Source organism: Lissotriton vulgaris, chromosome 8 (genome assembly GCF_964263255.1).
Source record: "Lissotriton vulgaris chromosome 8, aLisVul1.2, whole genome shotgun sequence".
NCBI classification, from domain to species: domain Eukaryota; kingdom Metazoa; phylum Chordata; class Amphibia; order Caudata; family Salamandridae; genus Lissotriton; species Lissotriton vulgaris.
In genome coordinates, this window is record NC_141696.1 from 1,192,828,129 (window position 1) to 1,192,852,930 (window position 24,802).

The 24,802-nt window shown below is 44.2% G+C and overlaps 1 protein-coding gene across 1 annotated transcript in view; it reads right to left on the bottom strand.

Moving 5' to 3' along the window:
• FREM2 (FRAS1 related extracellular matrix 2) overlaps positions 1–24,802 on the bottom strand; it is a 639,092-nt gene that overhangs the window by 130,133 nt on the left and 484,157 nt on the right. Inside the window, exons 12-13 of the mRNA XM_086935067.1 lie at positions 14,046–14,176; positions 13,203–13,361 (exon numbers count right to left, since the gene is read on the bottom strand). Coding sequence (XP_086791193.1) covers positions 13,203–13,361; positions 14,046–14,176 — 290 coding nt within the window. The remainder of the gene's footprint in view (positions 1–13,202; positions 13,362–14,045; positions 14,177–24,802) is intronic.

Here is a 24,802-nt window from a genome sequence, read left to right on the forward strand (position 1 = left end):
GATATGAGCACTGAGGGAGGTCAGCGATTATTTGTAGATAAATTTGTATCGAATTTGTTGCCTGAACTCAGCAATAAGCTGAAAAACTCTGAAAGTTCGTGGGCTGTTTCTACCTCTGCTCAGATATTAGCCACGGCTCAATATTACGTAAATAGAGAAAAGGAGGTAAATGATCGTGCGGATAAGAAAACAAAGGATCTCAAAACGAAATTTTTGTTGCAGCAAGCGTATTCTCCACGCTCGAATCAGAATGACTCTCGGCAGCAGAATAGATCGCAATCGCAGTCTTCTAGGTCGCAGTCGCGTAATGACTCTTCCACGCCGAGATCTATGCTCGGATATAATCAATGTGCATACTGTAGAGGTGAGGGTCATTTGAAGTTTGATTGTCCGGTCTTGCGTGACCGAAATAGTGGTGGTTCGGCTCGAGGAGGTCGTAGTGGTCCTCAACAGGCTTCACGAGGTAGAGGTCGTGGTGTTACTCAAAATCAAAATGATTGTTCTAATAATTCATCCGATTCAAATAATTGCTTTGATCAGCGTGGTTCATCGTCAGGTAGATCTGCACAGTATCATGTGGATGACTGTTACGTCGAGCATGATATTGATGACGGTAATTACTAGGACAGCCACAGACAAAGAGAGGGAGTAGTATCAGTTCCGGTTGATCAGAGAGGGCCTTACGTCGCAGTTGCCACATCGGGCGTAGTTGAACCTTTTCTGTTGGACACTGGTGCAGCGAAAAGTTCCATCATGCATTCGAAACTCCCTGGCGCACCTTTGTCTGGCTTAACGAATGTTTCCGTTGGATTCTCTTGCGCCCCCGTTAGCAATCCGGTTTCTAGCCCTTTGCCCCTCACAATTGGGCCTCGTGAGCTGCAAGCTCCTTTGATTTTGACTACTGGTTGTGGTGAGAATCTTTTGGGCCTGGATTTGCTGAAACGGTTATATGCGACTCTGTACTGTTCTCCTGCGGGAGTGGAGCTTACTTTAGGTCAGAGAGTGATCTCTCCTATGTATTTGTCAACTGATAAGCTCCCACCGGAATTGAGTTCTCTTCCTAAGTCTTTGTGGGCTACAGGTCCCAATGACGTGGGCCTGCTGGACATCTCACCTTATGTTGTTCAATTGAAATCAAATGTACGATTGCCACGTATTCCCCAGTATCGTATCTCTCTCGATTGTGAACGAGCGTTGTTAGCGATCATCTATGACTTGATCAAGAAAGATGTTATCGAGGAAACTCGGGGAAATGTGTGTAATAGTCCTGTGTTACCTATTTTGAAACGAACTGATCCATCTAAGCCTCCTGTGTATCGTTTCGTCATTGATCTACGGGAGGTGAACAAAATTGTGATTCCACAATTTCCTGTGGTGCCTGATATTACGGCTTTACTGACTCTGATTCCAGCCTCCGCTTCTTGGTTCTCAGTGATCGATCTGAAGAATGCTTTCTTTAGCATTCCGATTGCTGAGGAAAGCAGAGATCTATTCGGTTTCTCATTGGGTGGTCGCAGCTTCCGGTTTAAACGCGCTCCCCAGGGCTATTGTGAGAGTCCATTGATATACAGCCAAGCCCTGAAGAGTCAACTTGATGCGTTTGTGTTACCGGCTGGTGCGGCTTTGATCCAGTATGTTGATGACCTGTTAGTGGCTGCCGATACCAAAGAGATTTGCAAAACTGCTAAAGTATCGCTGTTACAGCATCTCTGTGACTTACATCATAAGGTGTCACCTTCTAAACTGCAATATTGTTGTCAAGAAGTAACCTATCTAGGTCACTTATTGTCAAAGGAGGGAAGAAGGTTGACCCCAGAGAGAATTGCAGCGATCGCTCGAATGACTGTGCCAACAACTCAAAGAGATGTGCGTGCCTTTCTAGGTATCACGTCATACTGCAGGCAATGGATTCAAAATTTTTCATTGCTAGCGAAACCATTGGTAGCCCTCACGTGCAAGGATATTCCAACTCCTTTGCCATGGACGGAAGAGTGTCAGAAAAGTTTTTCTGAATTGCGTGATGCGTTGTGTTCGGCTCCTGTGTTAGGTTCTCCTGACTACAGCAAGCCGTTTACACTATACGTTCACGAGAGAGAGGGTTGTGCGTTGAGTGTCTTGACGCAGCAATTTGGTGGTAAGCAGCGTCCATGTGCATATTTTTCCTCGACCTTGGACCCAGTAGCTAGAGCATTGCCGAGTTGTCTAAGAGCGACAGCGGCGGCTGCGGTGTCCATCCGACAATCTGCAGGATTGGTCATGGATAATATGCTTACGGTGATGGTTCCGCATGCAGTTGACACTCTTTTAAATCGTAAAAAAAAACAACACTTGATGAGCGCAAGGTGGTCTGGTTATGAGTTGACGCTTTTGGCAAGTCACATACAAATAAAGCGCTGTAATGTACTAAACCCGGCGACGTTGTTGCCAACTCATATGGAATCAGATGATGTACCACCACATGATTGTTATTTGCGAACTGAGGAAGAAACGAAGGGTCGTGTTGACCTAAAAAACACTCCATTGGCAGATCCCGATGGTACTTTGTATGTTGATGGTTCGTGTTTTAAGTTGCCGAATGGTGATGTGACGACTGCGTATGCTGTAGTAACGTTGAGTACGGTTGTGGAAACTGCGAGATTGAGTCAGAATTCCGCGCAGGCGGCAGAGTTGGTTGCGTTGACAAGAGCGTGTGTTTTGTCGAAGGGAAAGCGAGTGAATGTGTTTACTGATAGCCAATATGCATTTGGCGTTGCACATAGCTTTGGTCGTCTGTGGAGAGAAAGAGGATTTATGACATCGCATGGTACGAGGATCCAACACGGACAGCTCGTGAACGATCTTTTGGACGCACTTACATTGCCTAAGCAGGTGGCAATAGTTAAATGCAGCGCGCACCGAAAGGTAACGGATGATGTTGGTCGTGGTAACGCGTTTGCGGATGAGATTGCTAAAGAGACAGCTAAAAACCTCGCAACCCGAATGTACGTTACAAGTTCAGTAAGGTGGCCTGCAGAGACTGGTATGTGTGAGGACACTGTTGAGAGCGTGAAAGCGATTCAGAATGAGGCCACCGAAACTGAAAAGACTAAGTGGAAAGAAAGCACGGGAAAGTTAGATGTACACAGATGTTGGATTGATTTGTCGGAAAGTCAGAGATGGATGTTGCCGGATGCATATGTGCTAGCCGTTGTGACTATGGCTCACGGCTTGTCACATATTAGCGCGAAAGGTATTTGCAAGTTGCTGTCCCCTGTATGGAAGAATGATGGTATTGCTAAGTGTGCTGAGAGAGTGGTTTAGAATTGTATGGTATGTATGATGTACAATCCTGGCAAGGGCACTCCTACTCCACCTGGCAATTTTGCTCCTCCTACATGTCCCTTTGAGGTTATCCAACTGGATTTCATCCATATGGAGAGATGTAATAATCTGAAGTACGTTTTAGTTGTGGTTTGCGCATTCTCCAGATGGATCGAGGCTTATCCTCTTAAAGATAATACTGCCTTGTCCACAGCGAAGGTCCTACTGAAGGAATACTTTCCTCGGTATGGAATGCCACGGACTGTATGGTCAGATAACGGAAGCGAGTTTGTGGGGAGTGTAATGCAGAGTGTGTGTAAGGGCCTTGGAATTCGACAAAAATTCCATAGTGCCAATCATCCCCAGTCAGCAGGTTTAGTTGAAGGCTACAATGGTACTCTGAAACTGAAACTTGCTAAGATCAAAGCTACGACTGGTTTGTCATGGCCTGACGCCCTGCCTCTGGCTCTCTTGTCGACCAGGGCGACTGTACACTCTCGAGTAGGGCTTAACCCCTTCCATGCTGGGCCGATTTTCCTCGTGTGCTAGGCTTTTAAAGAATCAATGGCTTTATGACGGCCCCCAGCCGTCATCAGCACACGAGCACTGTAATGCATGACGGATGGGGGCCGTCATCAGCATGGAAGGGGTTAACCCATATGAGATTGTGTTCGGCCGTCCTGCGAACATTTGGGGGGTCCCGAGGTCAAGGGCCTTTGATAGTCTTGAGTACCCAATGCTAATTGATTATCTTCATGATCTGACTGCTAAACTGAGGTTAATTCATCAACAGGTCTTTGAAGCACTGCTGGCACAGACAGAGGGTCCTGGACATCGGCTCCAACTGGGTGACTGGGTGGTTACCCGTAATTTCGGCAGGAAGCGCAATTTGGAGCTGAGATTTGTTGGACCATTCCAAGTCCTCCTTGCCACAAGGACTGCAGTTCGTTTGGAAGGCCGGAAAAATTGGGTGCATGCCACCCACACCAAAAAGGTGCCTATACCTTTACCGGTAGATTCGTGGGTGAGGACAGGAATCGACGCAACGGAAACCGAGATCCCGATAAAATTTGTGCCGTTCAGTGATGCTCAACTTGTAGGAAACACTTCATTGCAGTCAGACACATTTGTTGAACCTTTGCCATTGGAGAACTCGAGGCTTGAACTATCATCTGATCGACAGGACTCTGTTCCGCAACCTGAACAATTATTTGAAGAGCAGACTCGTCCTGGAAGAAGCAGATATTTTCTTCGTTCTCACAACAAAGACTAATAAAACTTTTTTGTTTTTGCCCCCTTTTTGAATTCATATTACCCCCCTGTTTCCTGTCATTTTGAACATTATGAATAATTGCATCTTCCATTAATTCTTGAGTTCTTTTCCACGTATGTTTTTTCCACAGCTAGGAGATTCGCATTAAAATTAAATGTTTGATTAAAAGAATACCTTACATCCGGGTTGACCGAAGGGCCGTGCGGGTACTTCCTTCTGTTTAGCAGGTTCCTGACACTAGGTCGGTACTTTTGTCGATTCCTGGGAACTCCTGGGAATTGATAATCGCTACTCAGAACGAAGTGCGTCAAGAACGTTGCGGACGGTTTTTATAGGATGGAATTCTCAAAGTTGTCGGAAGTGGAGAAGATGTTAGCTCAAAGATTGACGTTACATAGGGTTGTACGAACAAAATGCTTTCTGTTTCAGGTGTTCCTGCTGTTCTTAACTGTTTCCATGCTACTGGTGGGTGGAGTGTATTTTGGACTACAGTCGTTACTGCCTTCTGCTTTACCTACTTCTTCTTCTGAACCAAAATCTATTCCCACTGTTTCTCCACATTCCTTTCATCCTCTACCCCAACACGAACAGGTTAGACGTGCGGAATTCATGAATAACTCCTTTGTCCAGCTTCTTCATCAACATCAGTTGGTGATGAACACTACTAACTGTTGGGTGTGTGGTTTAATGCCACATACCATGGATCGGGGAATTCCGTATTTGGTCCTTCCTTATAGTTCCCAGGGGTCAGCTCGAGCATTCCAAACTATGTTTCGTAGCGCACTAGATTCTTACCCCCATCGAGAGCCACGCACTACAGATCATGGTCCTGGCCCGTACCACAAGCCTTTGGCAAGAGCGATTGCTGATTTAGATAGAGATATTTTTGACGCATCGCTTATCCCAGAGGAAGAGGTGCGAGCATACAGGGATCTGAGTGAGGCTGAGTATAGCATGTCAGTGGGTGATAGACAGCTTAAAAGCTCGTCTCTGATCTGGATCGTACCCCATCTCGGTAATTTCTGCCTGAAGGGTCTTGGCCGAAGCCCGCGACCTCAGCTTGGGAGGAGTGCTTGCACTGAAACGTATGTTTTACCAACGCTCTCTTCCCCTGTTCTTTTGACTGCCAAGGGTACATACTTTGTATGTTACGACCGCGCATATACATGGTTGCCTCGTGACTTCTCGGGCACCTGTTATATTGCGAATCTGTTGCCACCGACCTTCACAGTTGGGCCGGATTATCACAAGACTAGAGTTGTGAGAGGTGTTATTAGCGAAGAAGACACTGCCGGTCAAGAAGCAGGAGACTTCTTTAAGGGTTTCCTGCCGTTTTGGGGACCTATGATCAATAGTAGGAACCTGAGACAGTTGACTCGTGTGGTGGAATCGACTGCTAATATAACTGCAAGTGCTCTTGGTAATCTGGCAGCAGAGCTTCAGGCGGATAGGCTTATGACGTTGCAAAACCGTATGGTTTTAGACGTTGTTCTTGCAGATAGAGGTGGTGTATGTAAGGTGATCCATTCGAGTTGCTGTATTTTCATCCCGGATAACGCTCCAACTGACTATCAAGCCATCTCGAAGTTGCACAAGATCTCCGAGTCCATACACGTGGACGTAGGTGATTGGACGCTACTGGAATGGTTTTGGGGCCTGATGTTGACGTGGGGTTGGAAGATTCTGATGATCATTGGGGTTGTTGTAGCATTTTTGTTCATGTGTTGTCTTTGCGTACAGTGTGGTCCTGCCTTATGTGGCCTCTGTGCTACTACGTGTATAAGACGGCCATCTATTACCAAGGAAGCATTGATGGATAGAATAATGTTGCAGCAACATCTGAATGATTTGATGAATATCGAGATCGATTCTGATATCGACTAGTGCTTGCCTACATGAGGGCAAAAGGAGCGTCTGAGGTTCTGTGACAATTATAAGTGGTGTTTCCGACTCGTTCGAATATGGACGAGTTTGGTATCTATGAACCGCAAATGACTAGTTTAGTGGGTGTACGCGTTTTCGCTATGCTGACCTGAACCGTTCGTCTTATTCGTGGGTTTCTTCATCTGAACCCACGGGTTCCATTTTAGATACGGCATCCATTTTGTCTCTTGCCCTCAAGTACCTAGCGAACGAACACTGTCCGCTTTGTGACCCTGGGATTCCCAAACTCTTGCGGAAGACACGTGTTCCTTTGAGGGTGTCTTTATGATGAGGGGGATGATACTGTAAAGGCAGATGGCCCCGCTCAAGGCTCATCTTGCCGTGCCGGTCTATTGTTTTAGCCGTGCATTCATTAGGCACGACTCCTTTGATCCTGCAATCGTGTTTCCGATATCGCCCCCCTACACTCTTTTCAATCTGTTGTCCATCTTTGTCTTCCCTTACACCTGTTTCTGACTCTTCCTTAAACACGTTTACAGCCGGAATGGAATGAACTTAATGGTGGGATAATGTACTTTTACAGTTGGGAACCGGTGATGCTACTGTAATTATGTTCCGGGATCCTGAATACATGAAAGCAGCCCTTTTTGAAGTTTACTGTGGGAACTGAGTTGTAACCTTTTGTTCGCCATGTTGTGCTATGACGGAAATATGTATAAAAGGAGCGATCCACTGTTGCAATTTGAAGCAGTCTCCTAGAACCTACATGCGTTGTACTTCTTGTGACTACTGTGTTCCCTGCAGTAAATAAACCTCGACCTTTGACGCCGAAGGAAGTGTCCCGTGTCTCTGTCATTTGTACGCCGGAACAGGTAACCCACGAAGGTTTCAGGTGTTGTCCCCTGGCACCGCTGGGCCTTAGAATAGCCCAGTCCTTCACCACATCCTGGGTAATGTTTGCAGCAGCTGCTTTAAAGTGGGGGTTTGCAATTTCATAACCTATTTTCAACAGAGGCACAGCTCTTCTAAACAAACTTTGAAAAAACCTTCCAGCCCTAAGCTTTACATAACCGGGGAAACTTGACAGAATGAGGGTAAGCCATATTCGTCTTGACGTTGGTAATAGCCACTGAACAGAGAGGGGTCGTCGTATGTTTTCATGACCCCATGATGACTTCTTTAATATTCGCTGTCAAGTTGCAGCCTTAAATGAAGCTTGACAATCACTTTCCCGTATTTAAAGGCCATCGGTTCAGACTGGTCGTCGAATATCATAATGGAGATAGTGTCAAAGTGTTTTTTAGAAATCGCCATGTACTCAGGCTTGCTATATTCAATATATACCAGCATATTGTTTTCACCCTTCACCTGTACTCTCCTTTGCAAGGGAGAAAATCTATATCCAACGCTCTGGAGTGCTATAATATCGGTATATATGAAGAGCGTATAGAACCCACTGTTAATATCAGGACATGTAGCTTCTGGCTCCACCGTGCTTTCTATAAGTTGTACAGTCTCTAAAACCCTGCTTAGTTTACCAGAGCAAATAAACTCTGCATCAGGTCTGGGCACTCTAATAAACACTTCCCTTCTGACATTATCTAAATATAACAGTATATTTAACTAAGCATCACTGCTGGCTAGAGATTGTTTATGGCCTTGATCACTGCAGCAACGGTGGGGTAGTATACAGGAGCAAACCTTGCATGGAGATACACAACATTCTGGTCACACTTTATAGTAAACTTGGTCTCTGCCCTTTTAAAGAAAATTCAATTTTTAAGGGTATTGGATTTCAGTTAGGGCAGCCTCTCAATCCCCTTTTAGGTCCACAAGTTTGGACAGTTTCACTGTAAAATAAAAAAATCTGATAGTCAGGGAACATGCGTTGGAAGGTAAGAAGATATAAAATCGGTCTCCATATTTTTGATTTGCCTTCTTGGGCAGATAGCTCTATAATCACAGGGCATTTAGTGAACTAACCTGCAACAAACTGTTACATTTATCGGGCCACCCCCTCCAATTTACTAACGCTTGCTTCTTAGCCCCTCTACCTTTCCATCTCAAAACTTTTTCAACCCTGTACACCCTCACGGACCGGCCGGCACCTTTTGTAACACTTGGTTGTAAAAGCTGCCCATAACCTCTTTGTCGTCATAATCATTTAATCAGTAAATATATATATACCTTTTTTAAGTTCTACTCGCACCACTATAAACATTTTATTGCTAAAAGTCAGTTGGTAGCCTAATTTGAGCACCCTCTTTTAGAAGAGGTTTCTTTACTTTGACTGCGAGCCAATTGCCATGCACATTTCTCCACACAGCTAAATAATGTTGCGGCCTTACTGCTATTGGCGCTGCTCTGATGGTTCTGTGGTAGCTGACATTGTCAAAATTTATAAACGTCTGTAATATGTCCGCATAACCGTATGTGTAGTGAGCTGTAAAATATCTCCACTTCCTAGATTTTAGAATTCTGTTAAAACGTTCTATCACCGTGGCTATGACCTCCGTGTGCATTATAAAATGATGAATCAAGTGTTGTTTTAATAAGTTCTGAAACGAATTGTTTAAAAATTATTTTCCTGCATCTGTCTGCATTTTTTTGAGGGGTTTAGCCTTTACTGAATATGGATTTGAAGGCCGCTGTGACGCTAGTTTCCGTCTTTTCTCTGAGCACTTCTGCAAAGGCATACTTGGACAATACATCTATGACGGAAAGAGAAGACAGGATCAACAGTGGAACCTTCAAGGTGCTGGGGAACGCACCGCGGTCACGACCCGAAGATTTCCGAATACTGCCCCTTGGTTTCGCTTGGTCTTATCAGATACCGACTGGGGCCCTTTTCATTACAACTTGGGACCATCATCCACATGTTCCTGTAATTTAGATCTCTATTGACAAATAATAAATTGGAACACAGACATAGACTACTCTTCCTCTTCGTTTTTGGATCACAAGGATGTCAATGATTATCTCTAGATGTACCTATGACTTTACGGACTAGAGACAATACTAAGCTTTATTTTAAATTCTATGGGACATAAATTTGTCCATCCTCAGCGGTGACTCACATCCATTCCTCATATAGACTCTTCGATTGAAATCTTTCTTCTATAGCAGAAGCCCTGAAGAAGTCCCATGCTTGGGACGAAACGCGTTGGCTGTACGGTGCTTCATCTTTTTGAAAAAAAAGGAACTAAACTGAAGAACCCTATTCTGCTTGACTCATTGAAAACATCAATGTTTAATGTTGTGGTGCACCTGTGCTGTTATGTTTAATACATCTATGACGGTTAATACGTAATGCGCTCCGTTATTGTGTCTGGATAGAACTTGAAGACGGAAGATGTCTGCCTGTCATTGATAATCAATTTGTGCATTAACGATGGTCAGCCTCCTCTTGACACACTTCCTAGTGGGCTTATGGAGTGAATATGCCTCTTCCCAAGACAGACACTCCTTCACTGGCTCTCTATTTACCAGCTCTTTTTCAACTCGTGCCTTTTTAAACAAAGGTTCTGCACTTCCAAAATTTCCGACCCTGCTTTTAACGTAATAAATTTTCCTTGACACATCATAAGCCATGTTATTAGCCCCTGTAGCCCGTGAAATGAAAGACACTCATTTTGGGACAGGTCATTTTATTAAAAAATAAAGAACATGCTGAGCACCAATACACATTAATAATTTATAGCGTATTGATACAAGTGTTGAAGCTGTTGTTATAGAGAATGAGTTTATTCACTGTATATATATATATTTATATATATATATTTATATATATATATATATATATTTATATAAAAATGTGTAATATGACATACATTGCAGACGTCACTCAGCTGAAGGGCGAAACACTGCAGTCACACGTTATCATATTCTTACAGCTACAAAATCAACTGCTCTAAATTGGACTTCTCTGTCGCCCCTCCTATAACTTTGTACACATACAACGCTTGCGGTATTCAAAAGGTCATTCAATTACTCGTCATACAGTACACAGCCTTTATTCCAGAAATAATCTTTGGTCAGAAAATCAAAGGCACTTTTCAAGCTGAACGTCTGCGGTAGTATTACATCCTTCATTTGGTACTTACACACATTTCAATATTCATACACCACAGGTAACCATGCTTTGACACACCAGCCAGGTACACACCTAGGACGATCACATTTCGGTGCCTATGGTGGATTACAGACCTTCAAAGAACACAGAATTGCTGGATGTATTTTAGCTATTCTTTCTTTAAGCAACACGCTTATCAGTTCTGCAATGCTTATTTATACAGGTCTCATACAAGTGTCTTTCAATAAAGTATTTAATACAAAATAATGCATAATATTGGTTTATATACAAATGAATTCTGTGATACAAGCCCAATATGGTCAGGTAACGCTTAAAGAGAGTTCAGAAGACTATCACCGGTTAGCAGAAAGAGATGACAAATTATCCGTATGGTGATGCATACAGCACAGAACAAGAATATATGGAGAGCCAGACCTGGGCGCGGTTGGAGAAGATGGAAGAAGAGCTGATAGAGGCCTGGGCTCAGAAGTAGGGACTGTGATTACAACTGGTGTCAAAAACCAATCAGAGGCTCTACTACGTAAACATGATAGGACGGTTACTTCCAGTTAAATTTAGCCAGCGGGAAGTCATCACTGCCTTGTAACTTGACTTGTTGCATCATAAGGATCCTGCTTCTCTCAGTTGCAAAAACAACAAGTGATGGACCGAATGTGGATCAATGTCACACATTCCCCCAGTCAAAAGATCTGGGCCCAAATCCATCGTTTTTTTGCACTCCACACCACCCTGGGTTAGACAATGGCGATATGCAAATCAGCTCTGACCCTGTTGCCCCATGGGAACAGTCCAGTCCGAACTACAAAAGCCATGTCCTTCCCAGAACGGAATCAAGCATCCGAGGACCGGACCGGTTTCGAGGTAACACCTCTCATCAGCCCGGCTAGCTTGACTCCAAGTGGTGTGGAGTGCCTGGGACCCACGTCTGGGCATCCCCAGCGCACTTAGGGCGGCAATTGCAAAAACAACAAGTGATGGACCGAATGTGGATCAATGTCACACATTCCCCCAGTCAAAAGATCTGGGCCCAAATCCATCGTTTTTTTGCACTCCACACCAGCCTGGGTTAGACAATGGCGATATGCAAATCAGCTCTGACCCTGTTGCCCCATGGGAACAGTCCAGTCCGAACTACAAAAGCCATGTCCTTCCCAGAACGGAATCAAGCATCCGAGGACCGGACCGGTTTCGAGGTAACACCTCTCATCAGCCCGGCTAGCTTGACTCCAAGTGGTGTGGAGTGCCTGGGACTTTAGCCAGCGGGAAGTCATCACTGCCTTGTAACTTGACTTGTTGCATCATAAGGATCCTGCTTCTCTCAGTTCACCCAGCATTTCCTCCCTTTAGGACTTTGTTGATTATTTTAATTACTGGGAACTACTTAGCTTTATCATCCTACCATTCAAGCTTCTCTCTTCTGTACTCCTGAGCCTCAAGAGAATCTCCTAGTAATTTCCGGATTTTGCTATCTACCAATTACCTCATGCACAGAATTCATTATTCATTGTTTGATGCAAACATTTGTGAATGCCATCCATACAACATATTTAATATTAGCTTATCTCTTTTAAGATCACACACCCATACTGTGACTCATACCATAGATTATACATTAATGACTGAACTCAATCATAAATCCAGTAGACAAGGTACAGAAGTAGTGTGTTGTCATCTCTATGAAGTGGCGTTGAGAATCATAATTGAGAAAGGAATGCTTGTACAGTATGTGACACAATATGCTATTAGAATGAGGTGGCAAGGTATTTGCAGTAACAAGACTACATCCGCACTTGGTCTCAAGCTGGTTGTATAAGAACGCTGTTTTTACACAACCTGCTGTGACGAAGTACGTACGTGATCTTTTCCATTTGAGATTCTGGGCTACACTACATACCTTTTCACATTACAAACTTCCTTCACTTTGACTGGTACAATAAAAGACTTAAGCCTTGAAAAAGTTGCTTGGACGAAACACACGTTTGTGCATCTTTTTTAAGAAATCTTTCCATTGCACGAATACCTTTTTCAATCTTTTGCCAGCTGTGCATCTTCTGTAAGAAGTCTTCAATCTGTAGAAATACCTTCTTATTGAATTGCCAAATAGGACTTGCAAAGCTTTTAATGGCATATGGCTGCAACACCACAATATTGGTACTGTTCATTTACTTCTTTAAGTGCTATCACAGTTGGATTTTCCATGGACATTGTAAGATTTTTTGCAATGTCTTGTTCATATTGAGACTGGAATAAGATACCAAAAATTCACATCCAGTGTGAATGGCCAATCAACTTTTAAGGTGTGCTCTGGACCATGTTGATATTGCATTGGGGCAGGTGTCTGACCACTGTCTGTTGTGTATCCATTGAAAAGTAAGGGTGCGGTCCAATGTAGCACCTATTTTTGTACTTTTTTACATTGCATACTACTAATCGGATGGGCGGTTAGAGCAATCTAGTGCTACCAAGTGTAAAACTGAGTTCTTTTAAATTTCATTGATACAATAGATGTGAAACAAGGACACCAGCTCTGATCTAGAGTACATTTAAAAACATAGTTTTCTAGTAGTATTTTTTTAGACCAATCAGCAATACTGGGAATTAAAAATAGATAGATTTTTGAGTTTATAGTGTACATAAAATTCCTATACTCACTGTGATACAAGCAACTGGATAACCGGCAACGGGCCCTGGGTTGTCTTTTAGTTTGGATGTATCATCATATATCAAGAGGGAGGCCACCTGTGGGACTGAAGGGAAGGTGACGTCTGCCATGCTGTTCATCTCCTCTATATACACAATGGCTTTGCTCATCTGAACGGTAGATTAAGAAAAGCCGCATTATAACAGAAAGAAATCCTAGACTTTATACATTAAACGTTTACAGTGAAAAAACAGTGTGAATGCCTTTTAATGATAAAATAAACAAACACTAGCAAACTCAAGAGGTCTCTTTTTTATAAAGCATTTCCAATGGCATTCTATCTGGCTTGTAACTGGAAATGCAAGTCAGCTCTTTCAGCTTTGGCAATGCTTTGACAGGGTGCATGATAATCCCCACAAATTAACATTTTTCTTACTGTGCTTCTACCAAAGACACAATATTAGTAACGAGTAAAAACACAAAAACCCTCAATCAAATGCAGTATTTGCATACCCTAGAAGCCATGAAAAAGTTGCAATTGGCACTTTCAATGTGCAAGACTCAGTAGCATATGCGATTACTAGAGTTACCTCAAGTCAGGCACAAGTCCCCGCTGTAAGCAGGAGCTTCAGAACCTAAAACCGTTATTCGACATGCCACGGGCATACGCCACTGCCCCCTTATTTTTAGGATACCAAAGAATTATGTATAGAGCAGAACTCCTTTACAGCTCCTTTTGTTGAGAGTGGAAAGAAAAAATACCCCCCCCCCCCCAAAAAAAAATATCTATAGACTTAAAAAGTGAAGTTACCCAGGTCATTCATGCCAAAGCCCATGATTTAGTTCAAGGTTACCTGTATCTCAGCTACCATGTTCTCATCCGGCTTCAAGTGAACAGTGAACGCTTCTCTCATTTCTATCGCTCCATCGTAGAGAACTTCGATCTCGATGATGTGTTGAGTCTCACCCTCCTTAAATTCTATTTCTGTAAATGCAACACAACTTTATTTAAGAGCATTATCATGGTCCATACATTTGGTTACATAATCTAACCAGCCATTCAGTCATAAAGAGCAAAAGCTACCAAAAAGCTCAGGATTCCATAAGTACGTGGCTAGTTATCTACAATACAGATGCATTGAAGACTAGAGCAGGGGATATATTCTGTTATTACATACTAGATATCAAGCACCATATTCTTACATATTTCTATAGAAATGACATACAGTGGTTTTTCCATCCTTACCATGGAGTAGTACCATATTCTACAACCTATACATGTAGACTATAAGTGCACAGCATCTGCCTCTGGGTGGCATGTCTGTGCTGCTTTATGATTTTACCATTTTTGTATTAATTGATAAAGCCAATTGGCCGGCTTGTATCTTGGGTCCTCACTTAAATTAAAAAAAAATGCTTCCTGCAGTAAAAAAAAGGAATTAGTTACTTACCTGTACACTATAGTTCTCCAGTATTATCTTTCATAGATTCACATGCTTGTATCTTCCCCGTCTTCATGGTGGGAGTCTCACGGTAACAGAATGACCAAGCAGTATCATAGAGAAGAAAAAACTGCATAGAAAATCCCCATAGGGGCTGTACTATTTGGTAACCAGACCATTTCTTTGTTTTGGTCCAAAAGCCAGCCAATCAGAATTGCTGCCCTGCCCTCACACTCCCCAGCAGCAGCTTCCTGCCTCAGATTTCCGTCCCCGAGTGAGAGACATGGATAAATACCGAGAACAAGATCTGCCTGAGAAACGGGGAGGCGGGCGGGCGCATGTGAATCTATGAAAGATAATACTGGAGAACTATAGTGTACAGGTAAGTAACTAATTCCTTCTCCAGTATTACATCTTTCATAGATTCACATGCTTGTATCAGAGTAGTAAGCAGTGCTCATCATACTTGTAGCGTTTCCAGGACAGAACTCAGAAGGAAGCTCTGCCGCAAAGCAATGATATAACAGTAGCTACGAAAGCATCAGCAATACGATAAATGCATGGATAAGTACAAGTCAAAGCACTGTATAGCAAAAAACAATATGCCATTAGACCATACCTTACTGGAATAGACGCTTCAGAACAGCCTGTCCCACTGCCGTGTCTTCCTTCCACGCAGTGTCTAGACAGTAGTGTCTTGTAAATGAATGCACACTCTTCCACGTTGCTGCTCTGCAGATGTCTGGCAGTGCCACTCCTGCGAACAAGGCCATCGAGGTTGCCATCTTCCTCGTTGAATGTGCATGCACTTTAGAACATAGCGGCTTTCCCGCTTTTTCGTGACATTTCAGGATAGCTGAGGATATCCATCTAGCAATACTCAGTCTCGACAATGGAAGACCTTTCCTCTGCCCTTCAAATGCAATGAATAATTGCTTGGACTTGCGGAACGTCTTTGTCCGTTCAATGTAGAACTTTAGGCATCTGGAAATGTCTAGAGAGTGTAAGGCTCTTTCTGCTTCCGAGGAAGGCTTGCTGAAAAAAGTAGGTAAAATAATTGGTTCGTTGAGGTGAAAAGACGTCGCCACCTTGGGAATAAAGGTAGGATTTGTTCTCAATATAACCCTGTCCTGACGAAATTGTAAGAAGGGTTCCTCCACTGAAAAGGCCTGGATTTCGCTAACCCTCCTTGCAGATGTTAAGGCGAGAAGGAGGGCTGTTTTCCATGACAGGAACTGCAAGTCTGTCTTATGTATGGGCTCAAAGGGTGGCCTCATAAGCTGCGATAGAACTGTATTGAGGTGCCACGGCACAGGTGGGCGCTGGATGGGTGGGAAGACTCTAAAGAGTCCCTTGATAAATTCCTTTATTACTCTGGATGACCAGAGAGATGGTTCATTTGGCTTCCGCCGGAATCGTGATATAGCTGCTAAGTGCACTTTGACCGAAGCATGCGACAGACCTGACTTAGATAGTGAAAGCAGGTAAGGCAGGATACCTTCAGGCTGAACCTCAAACGGATGCAAGTTTTGTCTGTTGCACCAGTGGCAGAAACGGGTCCATTTTGCTGTATATGTTTTGTTCGTCGATACAGCTCTAGCTTGTGAGAGAATATGCCTGCATTCTTGCGAAATATATAGATTTTGAAATTCCCGCTCATGAGGTTCCATGCTGACAACTTTACAGAGTGCAGGTCCGGATGCAGAATCTGCCCTTCCTTCATGGAGATGAGGTCTTGAAATGTCAGGAGCTGGATCTTGTCGCCCCTCGACAATTGAAGGAGGTCTGAAAACCACGCCTGTCTTGGCCAGGCTGGTGCAATCATTATAATCCGGCACGGTTCCAACCTCATCTTGCGCAGGATGCGCGGTATCAACGGGAACGGAGGGAACGCTTATGCAAACCTTCCTGTCCAGTCCATGAGGAATGCATTTCCCTTGGAGCCCTGTTGGCGGTACCTGGACGCAAAATGAGCGCACTTTGAATTGTTTTGAGTCGCGAACAAATCTAATGTGGGAGTGCCCCACCTTTGAAACAAAATGCGAATCTGAGTGTCGTGTAGTTCCCACTCGTGTGTCGCATTGGGAGTGCGGCTCAGGGCGTCCGCCCGAGTGTTGAGAACTCCCTGTATATGCTGAACTTGGATCGAAATTTCGTTGGTTATGAGCCATTTCCAGATCCTTTGCGCCAATGTTGACAGCTGTTTGGATCTCGTCCCGCCCTGTTTCAGCAGGTAAAACATGGTCGTGGTGCTGTCCGTTTGGATAAGTACTGACGATTGGCGTATTCTGGGTAGGAATGCTTGAAGCCCTAGGAACACCGCCTTGAGCTCCAACATGTTTATGTGAAGCTGAGCTTCCCAATCTGACCAAAGGCCCTGAATTTCCAGCTCTTGAAGATGCGCGCCCCATCCTTTCAGCGAAGCGTCCGTCGTCATCACGAAGTCGTGATCTCAAGGAATGAAGCTCAAGCCCTGGTCCAGGTTCTTTAGGATCTTCCACCATGACATGGCCACCTTCATACGGTTCGTGATGGCAATGCGATCCTCGAAGGTTCCATCGGCCTGTACCCACTGTTCGTCCAGCTGTTCCTGCAAAGGTCTCATTCGAAGACGACAGTTTGGTACCAATGGGATGCAGGATGACATCATCCCCAACATGGACTTGTAAATCCTCACGGAAGTGGACTTTTTTGCTTGAAGGGAAGCCGTTAACCCCATGATCTTTCTCATCCGATCTTCGGAAGGATAGGCTTTCCCTGCTCTGGTGCATATCCATGCCCCCAGGAACTGGATGCCTTGGGCCGGAGTCAGCGAGGATTTCTCTAAGTTGGTCCTCAGACCTAAGCGCTGAAACAACCGGATGCAGCTCTGTAGAGCTTCTGCTGCGTCCCTGAAAGATGGACCTGTCACCAACCAGTCGTCCAGATATGGGTAAATGTAATGCCCTTGCAGTCTTAAGTGGGCCGCCACCGGGGCCATGCATTTGGTGAATACCCTCGGGGCTGATTTGATTCCGAATGGCAGGACTTTGAACTGGAAGTGGCGACTCTCCACAACAAACCTTAAATACTTCCTGTGCTTCCGATGAATGGGAATATGGAAGTACGCATCCATGAGATCCAAGGACGCCAAGTAGTCTTTGTCCTTTAACATGAGTAAGATCTCTTGCAACGACAACATTCTGAAGGGTATCTTTTTTATGTATTGATTGAGATCCCTCAGGTCCAATACCTGTCTCCATTTCTGGGTCTGTTTCTTTTTGATGAGGAAGAAATGCGAATAGAAGCCTCTCCCTCTGAGATGCTGTGGAACTTCCTCTATGGCTCCCTTTTGCAGAAGCGAGAGAACTTCCGTCTGCATTTCTTTGCGATGATGGTTGAGCCTGAGTACTGGGGGGTGGTCCGGTGGTATCTCCACAAATTCCAGCGTGTGGCCCCTGTTTATGACATCCAGAACCCATTTGTCCGATGTTATGGACATCCAGTTGGTGTAGTATTGAGACAGATAGTGGTCGTTGTCCGGGATCTTTTGTGTGGGGAGCGCCTGCCTGAAATTATTGACGTCTATTAGACTGCTGATTTTTCCCCCTGGCGTTAGGTTTACCTCTGGACTGTTGTTGGTAAGAGGAGTTAGAGGATCTGAACTGGTTGTTTGTGTTAAACTGACGATATCCCTGCTGATTGTATGGTTGATATCGGTTGGATTGAAAAGAGGGTCTTTGATTAAATTGGCCTCTTGCACCCCTCTTTCGAAAGGACTGAAACTTTCCCTGCTGAAGAGATCCCAGCGCTCTAGCCGTATCCGTGTCCGACTTTATGCCTTGCAATGCCTCATCAATATGTTTCCCAAACACATTTTCACCGTCAAAGGGCATATCGACAATCTTCGCCTGCACCTCTGGTCGAAAAGAAGTTGCCTTGAGCCAGCCTTGTCTGCGGAGCGAAACCGCCCCGGCCATTTGTCTGAAGGCCAAAGACGAGACATCCATGGCGATGTCGATAGACTCGGCAGCCGATTTTGCTCCTTCTTTGAGAAGGGCTGCCGCTTCTTCCTTTCGGTCCTCCGGAAGCGCTGACAGTATGGGTGCCAAATCTGACCATATCTGCCTGTTGTAACGGCCAAGCAGTGCCATAGCATTTGCTGCTTTAATGGTAGAGGCTGCCATGACCGCAAACCTCTTACCTGCTCCATCCATTCTCCTTCCTTCCTTGTCTGGTGGCACTAGTGAAGTAGCCACCGGGTTTTTAGAATTTCTTTGCGCCGCCTGCGTCACAACTGATTCCGGCCTGGGATGTCCAATGAGGCAGGCTGCCGTAGATTCTGGAGCTCTGTATTTCTTTTCAATTCGTGGAACTGAAACCGCTATAGAAGCCGGTGTTTTTAGAATCTTGAGCCCCTCCTCCCAGATATGAGGGATAATAGGTATAGAGCGAAGTGACCTTTTGTTATCATCCTTGAAATCGTACAAGAAACAATCCGTCTCTTGCACTTCCACATCCAGACTAAATCTCTTGGCCGCCCTTTCCATGATATCATGGAAGCCTCCGATGTCTTGAGGAGGGGAGGTAGATTTGAGTGGGTCAGGTGATGCAGCCGATGGCAAGACGTATTCGTCCCGTTCCTTCCCCGAGGCATCATGAACCAGCTCTCCGTCTTCGGGCTCTTCATCTTCATCGGAGTCCGTTAGGTCGTCCCTTATAGTAACCACCTGAGGAGATTTAACCCCTTGATCTTGAGGGGCAGGTGCTTTTTTAGGTGTCTGCGGGGGGGGCGTCTGCGTAACTGGTTGCGAGGAATTCGCCTCTGGGAAACGACGATAGTAGTCGTTTAGCATCAATCTAAGATCCGACACAAGTGTGAGGGGTATAGAAACCGTCTCTTGACGTTCCTCCTCCCGTGAGTCCACGTGCTGCTCTTCTTCATCATCATAATCACCAGATTCCTGGAATGATTCATATCTGGAAGATTGTGTCCTGTCTCTGAAGGAATAACTTTCCTCCTCATCCGTATCTTGGCTTTTTATTTGAAGCTGAGAGGGACTGTAGGCGGCACCGGAGGACTCCTCTCCATCTGAGTCCTGCTCCAGCAGCGATGATGGCGGCAAAGGAGAAATCTTTGTCCATGAGGTGAACTCCGCGGATTTACTGATGGTAGCCGAACCTCTCGTCGACTGAAAAGAGCGGATGGAGATCATGGTCTTCGACTGAGGAGAACTGTACGCTTTAGCCGATGAAAGCAAGATTTTCGTCGACGGAACCATCGTCGACGGAACCACCGTCGACGGAACCATCGTCGACGGGACCATCGTCGACGGGACCATCGTCGACGGGACCTTCGTCGACGGGACCTTCGTCGACGGAACCTTCGTCGACGGGACCTTCGTCGACGGAACCTTCGTCGATGGGACCTTCGTCGACGGGACCTTCGTCGACGGGGCCTTCGTCGACGGGACCTTCGCCGGCGGAACCATCGTCGACGGGACCTGCATCGACGGGGCCCCCGTTGACATCCTCGACATCGAACCTGTCGTCGACGGAGTCGTCGTCGTCGTCGTCGACGGTCCTTTCGCTGACAGAGACATCTTACTCATCGATGTCGTAGCCGTAGACGTCGTGGTCGTCGACGCAGCCTTAGATCCTGTCGTCGTCGAAGCTGCAGTCGACGGAACTGAAGTTTTCACCACAGACTTAGTAGCAGAAGCCATTGAACTGGTAGAAGGTGCAGATCCAGGTCCTTTAAGACTTGACTGCTTCTCCAGAGGAGTAATAGGAAGAGATGATGTCGATTTTTCCTTAGATTTACTCCTTTTAGACTCCACTTTCTCCACAGAAACAGAGGCCTTTCTTTTCTTGGGAGTGGAATGAGAAGATTCTTCCTCAGAATCTGAGCCTGATGTCGCCTTCTTCTTCTGAAGCCATAACAGTAATCTAGCCTCTCTGTCACGTTTAGTTTTGTCAGAAAATTTTCTACAAAGCTTACAGTCCTTCACCAGGTGTTTAGGGAGTCCTCATGTGGGTCCTCAGAGAAAAGTCTGGCCTTCCCACAGGATCTGCATGGCCTGAACAGCCTCTTTTTAGAGCTTTCAGCCATCACAAGTAAGATAAGCACACACAATACCTCAATTTAGAAGACAGGAAACAAGATTCCAAAGGGTCAAAAGTTCACACAGGAACAGAAGAAAACTGAGCAGAGCTCAGGGAGACTCCTTTCTCACACGAAGGCGGTTGGAAATCTGAGGCAGGAAGCTGCTGCTGGGGAGTGTGAGGGCAGGGCAGCAATTCTGATTGGCTGGCTTTTGGACCAAAACAAAGAAATGGTCTGGTTACCAAATAGTACAGCCCCTATGAGGATTTTCTATGCAGTTTTTTCTTCTCTATGATACTGCTTGGTCATTCTGTTACCGTGAGACTCCCACCATGATGACGGGGAAGATACAAGCATGTGAATCTATGAAAGATGTAATACTGGAGAAAGAAAAGAAACAAATGAGGGCTTTCTGTTTTTAGTGAATTTATGAGGTAAGGGACTTAATATGCAACAATTAAATGAACTTTTGAGAAGTAAAATAGACCCTCATGCATTGCACTGCAAGCACTCCATTTGAGGCAGAATAATACAATAATCAGTCAACTGTGAGAGGTGAGGGAGAAATACTACTCTGGGTGGATCCAAAATCCACTCTGCGTTAATTTGAAAGAATCTGCGCTGTCAAGTCAGATTTAAAAAAACATTCACGGTAAAGCTGAAAGGGTGCATTTACTGTAAATCTTTATAGATCACACCAAAGGGCTTGAAAAGATAAAATATTACTTCTGAACAGTATGTGGTAAACAAACGTTTTACATTATGGGAATTTAGACTTCTTCAGGTGTTTTGTGAGAAGAAAAGCCATGGCTACTATTTCCGTAGTAAATTAATACAGTTTGATTTTTTTCAGAAACAACTTCACTATCAGCGCACCTCATACCACTGGGGTCAAATGTTGGACGATAATGGCCAAATCCAAATCTGATTTTAAGATGAACCACCGGTTATGTAGATATTTCCCATACAGGTGCTTTGCATGTGAATATATCCTGCATGGGGACCCTACAATTTGCCATGGATCCACCCCTTGAGGTTAAGTAATGAACAGCCCTGCCATTTTGCAAACTCGTTCATAACAAACAACATCATGTGCACACCTGACATTGTAAAACAGTTGCATCTAAGCCTGAAACTTGAGTTAAACTCCATGGATGGTGAAAAGTATCCAGGTTGACTGTTCTGATTTGGTTCAAAAAGACAATACACAGGGTTCAGGGTTTTTGTCACCCATTGTGCCCAATAATAATATATCTTATGTTTGTAACCATAATACAGTTTAGTAGAAAATGTGATATATTTTATCAAAAATCAAGAAATGCCTCAAAATGGTAGTCCATTGTACAGTTCAGAAAGGATTTAGTTAAGCTCCGAAGAGAAGAGTCACCTCCACTAGTCTTCTGGACAGGTTGCCAGAAGGTATTTTCCACTGGCAGATATGCACTTGAGGTGATTACACTAGGGTTAGACTAGAACACATCCTGACCTAGTTTACTAAACAAACTCTATATATTTTTTGAACAATAGATTTAATGCCTGGGGTCTGCTAATTATGTGCTTAAGGCTGCTCTGTAATGGGCCAGTTCTTCAGCTGACCAGAGAATGAGCCAGAACAAGATGGGTTTCAGTCTAGCACTATTGTTTATCTTGCACAAATTTAGGTCCAAGCGCAAGGGTATTAAGGGGGAGCTCTGCAGTAGCCTTAAGCGAGGACCAGACAAAGGAGTAGATCTTCCACTTCTCAATGGCACCACAGTTCAGCGCCATACAGCAGCTCGCTAACTGCCTGTGCTCTGTAGACCTGCAAGGTGGGAGAGACTGGGACACTTTTAAAGCCACCAAAGAACTTAATATTAGCACTGGATCTATGTTTGAAGCAGATCTTGCTTTTAGCGACTTATTCTCACAATCAATCGTTCCATGACAATTTAATGCCTAGATAGACAAACTCTTCAACTCTTTCTAAAGGTTTAGAGTCCACAGTGATGACACGCCTGTTCGGCATCTTGGCATTAAAAGTCATACATTTTGTTTTTCAAGCACGAATTTCGTGCCCATTTAATTTGCAGAACTGGATGAATTTATCAATCAGGGTCTGTAGGCCTCTGGGTTTTTAAGAGATCAGAAAGGTGTCGTCAGCGAAAAGTGGACTGGAATTTTCTTCCCTGCCAAGGTGGTTGAGTCACTTTCTGACTTGAGTAGAAATTCTATGCACCCATTAATGAAAACAAAACAATGTGGGAGCTAGTACACACCCCTGTTGCATTCCTCTGCTTATTTCTATCTTGCCCGTAAGTTCACCTCCGGGCCAATGCGGACCCTGGCATAATTATCTGCATGTAACAATAGATAGCAGATCAGGAAGGATAACCATAGCAGATTAAACTTGCCACAACTTAGTCCTTGGCACCAGGTCAAGCATGGCATGTAATGCTTTAAACGCAACGTAAAGGCTACCTTTTCCCAGCAGCACCATTTTCAACCAGATCAGATGAAACACAAAGAGGTCTAGTGAAACAACAATCTAAGCAAAAGCATATCTAAATACAGTCGTTCTGTACAGTAGGTAATGAAAAAACTAAGAGGTTATTCCACGTCATTTAGCAGTTTTATTAAGTAATTACAAAGCACAACTTCAACTTGTACCAGAATAAATTGCTTTAAAAAAAATTCCCTATTTTACTAAACCATAAAACCATAAGAGCATAAAACATTTACGGCCAGATGTACTAATCCTTTTCATGGTAGCAAACACTGCGATTCAGAGTTTGTGATCTCAGAATTGCTGTTTCTAATGTTCCAGTCCCATATCTATTTGGTATTTGGGAAGAGCGTGTTGAAGGCGTCCCTGCCCACTCTCAAAGTGGTATGAGCTAGATTAATATTTTGCAACTGAAATCCAGTTGCAAAGCATTGAAACATTAAGACTGGGTTGGTAAACTATTCACGAACGGTATATTTCCCTGAGTGTTCTGATTATAGTATATCTGTCAAGAAAGACCACAAATAATTTAACTGTGGTTTAAGCCCCATAGCCGACAACACGCAGCAGTAAGAGTGCTCTCTCTTCGTGAACTGATGAGACGAGGTTGGGAGGCCCACAATACTCTTTTTAATTCTGTTAGTAGTGAAATTACATTCCCATGGCCCCACACACCTACACCATTGGATGATCTGGCCTTTAATTCCACATTATTTATTTTGATAATATGGTGCAGGGAGGGCTTGAGTGCCAAATCTATCAGCAAAAGTCAAGACTAAAACCCTGTGTCTGGGTGAAACAAACATTTCTGCACCAAGCTCTGCAATCATTCCACTGAGGTATTATAGATCACTCCTGAATATGTAAATGAGGTGGCACTCTTTAGCGGAGGATCTTATTCACTTCACCTAGGCCCCATCTACAACTATATTGGATGTCAGCCAGAATTATTTTGCCGTTGGCTCAATATTGTAATCTACACCTTAGCATTCTGCTTTTAAGTTCGACAGACAGAGGACAGAATACATAATGAAGTAGGAAACTTTGCTACTTTTTATTCATGTATTCAACTGGAAGAGAGCATCCCTCCAATTGTACTAGGTACCAAAATCAGGCTGGTTCACGTTGCCAAGTTAAACAAGATTTAAAAAGGAAATCAGAATCAAACCCTCATGCAGAGTTTGGTTGTTGGGATACTCCTTAAAAACATGGCTGATACCCTGTCTGCCTTAATATAGGCTATAATGCATAGGCTTTAGCTCTTGTAATGTCGCGAACAGACATCGAGCTTGTTTCCAGCAGAGCATCCCGTCTACAAGAATCTAAAAAAGTCCTCTGCCGTTTGATATTTGTTCCATCTTGTATCTTGTTCGTAGAGTTATTATGGTTTTAGTATGAAACATTTTGTCTCTGACCCTTTAGATATATAGTGCTAAAGCTGTATTCCCTCTGAAAGGACTTTTTTCATAAGTGAGCCTTTTACTCAGAATACATTATAGAGAGATCAGTATCGGCATCGGCGTGGTGGCCCCCATGCTTAGGTGAGGTTCCAACACCTCATCAGGAAGTTAGGAACCTTGAAGTCTGACTTGACGTTGACCT